The sequence below is a fragment of the Heterodontus francisci genome, unplaced genomic scaffold, assembly GCF_036365525.1.
Source record: "Heterodontus francisci isolate sHetFra1 unplaced genomic scaffold, sHetFra1.hap1 HAP1_SCAFFOLD_348, whole genome shotgun sequence".
Classification (NCBI taxonomy): Eukaryota; Metazoa; Chordata; class Chondrichthyes; order Heterodontiformes; family Heterodontidae; genus Heterodontus; species Heterodontus francisci.
The window spans coordinates 1,208,257-1,214,791 of record NW_027140172.1 but is presented as its reverse complement, the minus strand read 5'-3'; the positions used below and the strand labels follow the sequence as shown (position 1 = coordinate 1,214,791).

At 44.0% G+C, this 6,535-nt stretch overlaps 1 protein-coding gene across 1 annotated transcript; it reads right to left on the bottom strand.

The window, feature by feature from the left end:
- Positions 1–1,227: 1,227 nt before the first annotated feature.
- On the bottom strand, positions 1,228–6,149 carry LOC137358999 (probable G-protein coupled receptor 139). Its single transcript, XM_068025144.1, has 2 exons — positions 6,044–6,149; positions 1,228–2,126 (listed from the first exon to the last, which is right to left on the bottom strand). The coding sequence occupies exons 1-2, from the start codon at positions 6,147–6,149 to the stop codon at positions 1,228–1,230; spliced, it is 1,005 nt and encodes a 334-aa protein (XP_067881245.1).
- Between the last annotated feature and the right edge of the window lie 386 nt (positions 6,150–6,535).

The window sequence follows — 6,535 nt, the reverse complement described above, 5'->3', positions numbered from 1 at the left end:
TGTTATTTGTTCAAATTTGCCGCAGCAAATATCCATAAAATGGCCACAAATATCCTTTAAATGCACAAAGCAAACTTTACTTAAAGCTGCCATTGCTAAAATCACTTAAATGATAATCGCTAAAAACAATTATTGAACGTAGCATTTTAAGAGATATTTTCTGTGACCATTTTAATTGATATAAGTTGTTTTCATTGTAAGTGTTATTTGCTGTGTTTAGTTCGCATTTTTAGAGATAATTGTTGTCACTTTTTTGTGATATTTACGGTTACTTGTTTAAATGATATTTGCTTTGAACATTTCCAGAGATATTTTGTGTGACCATTTTGATTGATATATGTTGTGTTCATCGTAAGTGATATTTGCTGTAAACATTTTAAGTGATATTTCCTATGGCTACTCCATGCGATATTTGTTATGCCCAGTTAAGTGTTATTCATTTTGACCATTTTAAGTGATCTATTCTCTGTTCATTTTAAGGGATATTTGTGATCATTTTGTGCAACATTTGCTGTGACCATTGTAAGTGATATTTGACCATTTTAAATAATAGTTGCTGTGACTTTTCTTCAGGGCATTTACCGTCTCCTGTTTAATGAATATTTGTGACCATTAAACGAGATAGTTATTGCAATCATTTCAAACAATATTTGCTCTGCACATTTTAAGTGATATTTGCTGCGACAATTTTGATTGACATTTGTTTGGAAAATTTTAATTGATATTTGTTTTGACCGTTGTGTTCAGTGCTTGTGATATTTGCTTTGAATATTTTAAGCGATATTTCCTGTGACCATTTAAAATTACATTTTCTGTGGCGAATCAATGTGATATTTCCTGCGTCCATTTAGTGTTTTTCGTTTTTATCATTTCAGTGATATTCGCAATGGCAGTTTTAAGTGATGTTTGCTTTATCCATTGAAAGGATATTTGTGAGTACTTTACGGGATATTTGCTGTGAAAACTTTGAGTGCTATTTTCTGTGATCATTTCAAGTAATATTTGCTGCAACCTGTTTAAATAATATTTATTGTGACCATTTTAAGTGATATTTGATACGATCAGTTTAAGTGATTTTTCTTTGGTCATTTTATGCTGACGACAGACGACAGATTCCGAATTCACAGCAGCAATTTACGATATCGCTAAGCTAGTGATGGAGCATTGGCTGAGCATAAAATGAGGTGGGCTAGATTTCTGATGCTCGAAATGCTTCAGTTTTTCACATTATTTCATGAATCTAACAATTACAGCAAAGGCATATTTCACCACATTCTTCAACTGCTCCCGAAACTTAGTCTGCGCCACTGCATAAATACAAGTGTTTGTGCAGCAACTCAGGAGCTGAAGCATGACTCCCATTTGTTGTACATAAAAAGGTATATATACAGACTGATCTCCCATACTCCACATTCGGATCCATATAGAATACACCATAAACATTGCCCACAACAGTATGAAATTCCCCGAGATGGCAAACAATAAAATGATAGACTTCCTTCGGCTCTCCATCTCTGGGTCTCTGGGACTGTACCCATTGTTGTGGCTCCGAAGTCTCCAGCGGGCTCTACTGGTCACTAAAATGCATTTGACAGTTAAAGAATTGAGCAGTAGAACGAGGACAAATGGAACACATGGGGTTAGAATGTGGTGAAGTGTCTCAATTATCGCCCACATCCGGGATTGTGCAACCTCTTGTGTTACAAAACAAAACCATGGAAGGATCAGCATCATATATTCATTCCTGAACATAAAGTACCAGAAAATATTCTTTAAACAGCTCAGCACAGTCACTGTTCCCAGAACCACAGGCGCCGTTTTCTCGTTGCAATATTTACTTTTCAGCTTCTGGCAACAAATGACCACAAATCGATCAAAGGTGAAAGTGACGGTGAACCAGACAGAACAGTCTGTGGCTGCATAAAGCAGGACGGCGTGAATATTACATACACGGAGGTTCCACATGAAAAGAAGCTGTTCCCGAAAGACAATTGGAATCTGCCTCAGCATCAGGTCAAGGATGATGACCAGTAGATCTGCCGCTGCCATGGCCACCAGGTATTGAGTGACACATTTGGAGAGACCACACTTTTTCCGAGACAGGACCACAATTGTCACCAAATTAACTGTGAGGAACAGAAATAAACAGGAAATTATACATCACTCTGAGCAAAGCTATTAGTTTGACTGAACAGTGAGAACGATTTGCAACTGTATATCCAGTGATGTACTGAAATGTACAAACTAAACTCAAAGTGTACAAAGCTGTAGTCCTCATCACCCTTCGGTATGATGGCGAGTCATGGGTCCCAGATGGCCATCATGTACGCCTTCTAGAGCGCTTCCATCAGCGCTGGCTCTGCATCATCAAGACACACTGGCAGGACCAGATCACATGCATTGAAGTCCTGGAAATAGCAAACATCACCAGCATTGAGGCCATTCTCCGGCAAAACCACTACGTTGGGTGGGTCACATTGCCCAGATGGTCAACAGTTGCCTGACCAAGATCGTGTTGCACGGATAACTGACCACTGGTAAACGGAACAGAGGAGCCTCATGTAAATGTTTCAAGGATACCCTGAACAAGTGTGTGTGCTACACCGACCATCAGCAGTGGAAAGGGCAGGCCATAGATCGTGATGCCTGGATATGCTGCACTGGGTGTGTTACAAGAGTACATCCATTTTTTGGTGTGAAATATGTTTCAAGGACTTACATTTGAATTATTAACATTGATTCATTATGAATCTTGAAGAGATGCTGAACTTTGTGGGTTTTTAAAAAAATAAGTCACCAGAAGCTTCCTGGATTTGGCTTGTAAATAATTCTTAATGTAAAGCACTAGTCTGTGGATAATCACACAAAAGACATTGCTTTTAATTTGGGGAGATGTTTACGAAGAAGTGATAGGTCCTGATTCATTCAGGTCCAGAGGCTTCACTTAGGAACATAGGAGTAGGAGTAGACTGTTCATCCGATTGAAACTGCCCCGACATTCAATGTAATCATGGCTCATCACCCCCTTTGTTGTTGCATCTCTGTTTAAAAAGGCAGCGAAGGATAGACCAAATAATTACAGGCCAGTCAGTCTAACCTCAGTAGTGCGCAAATTATTGGAATCTATTCTGCGCGACAGGATAAACTGTCACTTCGAAAGGTGCAGGTTAATTAAGGATTGTTTTTTTATATTCATTCAAGGGATGTGGGCGTCACTAGCTATGCCAGCATTTATTGACCATCCCTAATTGCCCTTCAGAAGGTGGTGGTGAGCTGCCTTCTTGAATCGCTGCAGTCCATTTGGGGTAGGTACATCCACAGTTCTGTTAGGAAGGGAGTTCTAGGATTTTGACCAAGCGACAGTGAAGGAACTGTGATATCGTTCCAAGTCAGGATGGTGTGTGACTTGGAGGGTAACTTTCAGGTGGTGGTGTTCCCATGTATTTGTTGCTCTTGTCCTTCTAGTTGGAAGTGGTCGCGGGTTTGGAAGGTGCTGTCTAAGGAGCCTTGGTGCATTGCTGCAGTGCATCTTGTAGATGGTACACAATGCTGCCACTGTGGGTCGGTGGTTAAGGGAGTGAATGTTTGTAGATGGTGTGTCAATCAAGTGGGCTGCTTTGTCCTGGATGGTGTCGAGCTTCTTGAATGTTGTTGAAGTTGCACCCATCCAGGCAAGTGGAGAGCATTCCATCACACTCCTGACTTATACTTTGCAAATGGTAGACAGGCTATGGGGAGTCAGGAGGTGAGTTACTCACCTCAGGATTCCCAGCATCTGACCTGCTCTTGTAGCCAAGGTATTTATATGGCTGGTCCAGTTCAGTTTCTGGTCAATGGTAGCCCATAGGATGTTGATAGTGGGGGATTCAGCGATGGTAATGCCGTTGAATGTCAAGGGGCGATGGTTGGATTTTCTCTTGTTTGAGATGGCCATTGCCTGGCACTTGTGTGGTGTCTATGTAACTTGTCACTTATCAGCCCAAGCCTGGATATTGTCCAGGTCTTGCTGCATTTCTGCACGGACTGCTTCAGTATCTGAGGAGTCACGAATGGTGCTGAACATTGTGCAATCATCAGCGAACATCCCCACTTCTGACCTGATGATTGAAGGAAGGTCATTGATGAAGCAGCCAAAGATAGTTGGGCCTAGGACACTACCCTGAGGAACTCCTGCAGTGATGACCTGGAGCTTGACCTCCAACAACCACAGCCATCTTACTTTGCGCTCGGTATCACTCCAGCCAGCGGAGGGTTTTCCCCCTGATTCCCATTGACCTCTGTTTTGCTAGGGCTCCTTGATGGCGTACTCGGTCAAATGCTGCCTTGATGTCAAGGGCAGTCAATCTCACCGGACCTCTTGAGTTCAGCTCTTTTCTCCATGTTTGAACCAAGGCTGTGATGAGATCAGGAGTTGAGTGGCCCTGGCGGAATCCAAACTGAGCGTCACTGAGCAGGTTATTGCTAAGCAAATGTCGCCTGACGGCTCTGTTGATGACATCTTCCAACACTTTACTGATGATTGAGAGTAGGCTGATGGGGCGGTAATTGGCCGGGTTGGACTTGTCCTCCTTTTGGTGTACAGGACAGACCTGGGCAATTTTGCACATTGCACGGTAGATGCCAGTGTTGGAGTTGCACTGGAACAGCTTGGCTAGGGGTCCGGCAAGTTCTGGAGCACAGGTCTTCAGTACTATTGCCGGAATATTGTCAAGGCCCACAGCTCTTGCAGTGTCCAGTGCCTTCAGTCGTTTCTTGATATCACGTGGAGTGAATCGAATTGGCTGAAGTCTGGCATCTGTGATGCTGGGGACTTCAGGCGGAGGCTGAGATGGATCATCCACTCGGCACATCTGGCTGAAGATTGTTGAAAATGCTTCAGCCTTATCTTTCGCACTGATGCGCTGGGCTCCCACATCATTGAGGATGGGGATATTTGTGAAGCCACCTCCTCCAGTTAGTTGTTTAATTGTCCACCACAATTCTCGACTGTATGTGGCAGGACTGCAGAGCTTAGATCTGATCCGTTGCTTATGGGATCGCTTAGCTCTTTCTATCGCATGCTGTTAAGCAGTTTGGCATGCAAGTAGTCCTGGGTTGCAGCTTCACCAGGTTGACACCTCATTTTGAGGTATGCCTGGTGCTGCTCCTGGCATGCCCTCTTGCACTCTTCATTGAACCAGGATTGGTCTGCTGGCTTGATGGAAATGCTAGAGTGGGGGATATGCCGGGCCATGAGGTTACAGATTGTGGATGAGTACAATTCTGCTGCTGCTGATGGCCCACAGCGCCTCATGGATGCTCAGTTTTGCATTGCTATATAGGTTCGAAATCTATCCCATTTAGCACGGTGATAGTGCCACACAACACGATGGACGGTATCCTCAATGTGAAGGCGGGACTTCGTCTCCACAAGGACTTGCGGTGGTCACTCAAAGAACAAAGAACAGTACAGCACAGGAACAGGCCATTCGGCCATTCAAGCTTGCGCTGATCTTGATGCCTGCCAAAATTAAACCTTCTGCACTTCCGGGGAACGTATCCCTTTATTCCCATCCTAGTCATGTATTTGTCAAGATGCCTCTTAAACGTCGCTATCCTACGTGCTTCCACCACCTCCCCCGGCAGCAGGTTCCAGGCACTCACCACCCTCTGAGTAAAGAACTTGCCTCGCACATCACCTCTAAACTTTGCCCCTCTCACCTTAAACCTATGTCCCCGAGTAACTGACACTTCCACCCTGGGATAAAGCTTCTGACTATCCACTCTGTCCATGCCGCTCATAGCTTTGTAAACTTCTGTCATGTCGCCGCTCCACCTCTGTCGTTCCAGTGAAAACAATCCGAGTTTATTCAACCTCTCCTCATAGCTAATGCCCTCCAGACCAGGCAACATCCTGGTAAAACTCTTCTGTACCCTCTCCAAAGCCTCCATGTCCTTCCGGTAGTGTGGCGACCAGAATTGCACGCAATATTCCAAGAGTGGCCTCAATAAGTTCTGTACAGCTGCAGCATGACTTGTCAATATTTATACTCTATGCCCCGACCGATGAAGGCAAGCATGGCGTATGCCTTCTTGACTACCTTATCCACCTGCATTGCCACTTTCAGTGACCTGTGGAACTGTGCGCCCAGATCCCTCAGCCTGTCCATACTCCTAAGGGTGCTGCCATTTATTGTATACTTCCCACCTGCATTAGACCTTCCAAAATGCATTACCTCACATTTGCCAAGATTAAACTCCATCTGCCATTTCTCTGCCCAAGTCTCCAATCGATCTATATCCTGCTGCATCCTTTGACTATCCTCATCACTATCCACAACTGCACCAAGCTTTGTGTCATCCACAAACTTACTAATCAGACTAGCAACATTTTCCTCCAAATCATTTATATATACTACAAAGAGCAAAACTTTCAGCACAGTTCCCTGTGGAACGCAAGTAGTCACATCCCTCCATTCAGAAAAGCACCCTTCCACTGCTGCACTCTGTCTTCTCTGACTGAGTCAGTTCTGTATTGATCTTGCCAGCTCACCTC

What these genes read in the sequence shown, in the direction of transcription:
- LOC137358999 (XM_068025144.1), bottom strand. Translation starts at nt 6,149, where the DNA reads ATGGACAGGCTGAGGGATCTGGGCGCACAGTTCCACAGGTCACTGAAA. An exon ending in CGCCATGCTTGCCTTCATCG is followed by an intron (nt 2,127 to 6,043) that starts GTCGGGGCATAG and finishes TGTTCCTCACAG; the next exon opens with TTAATTTGGTGACAATTGTG.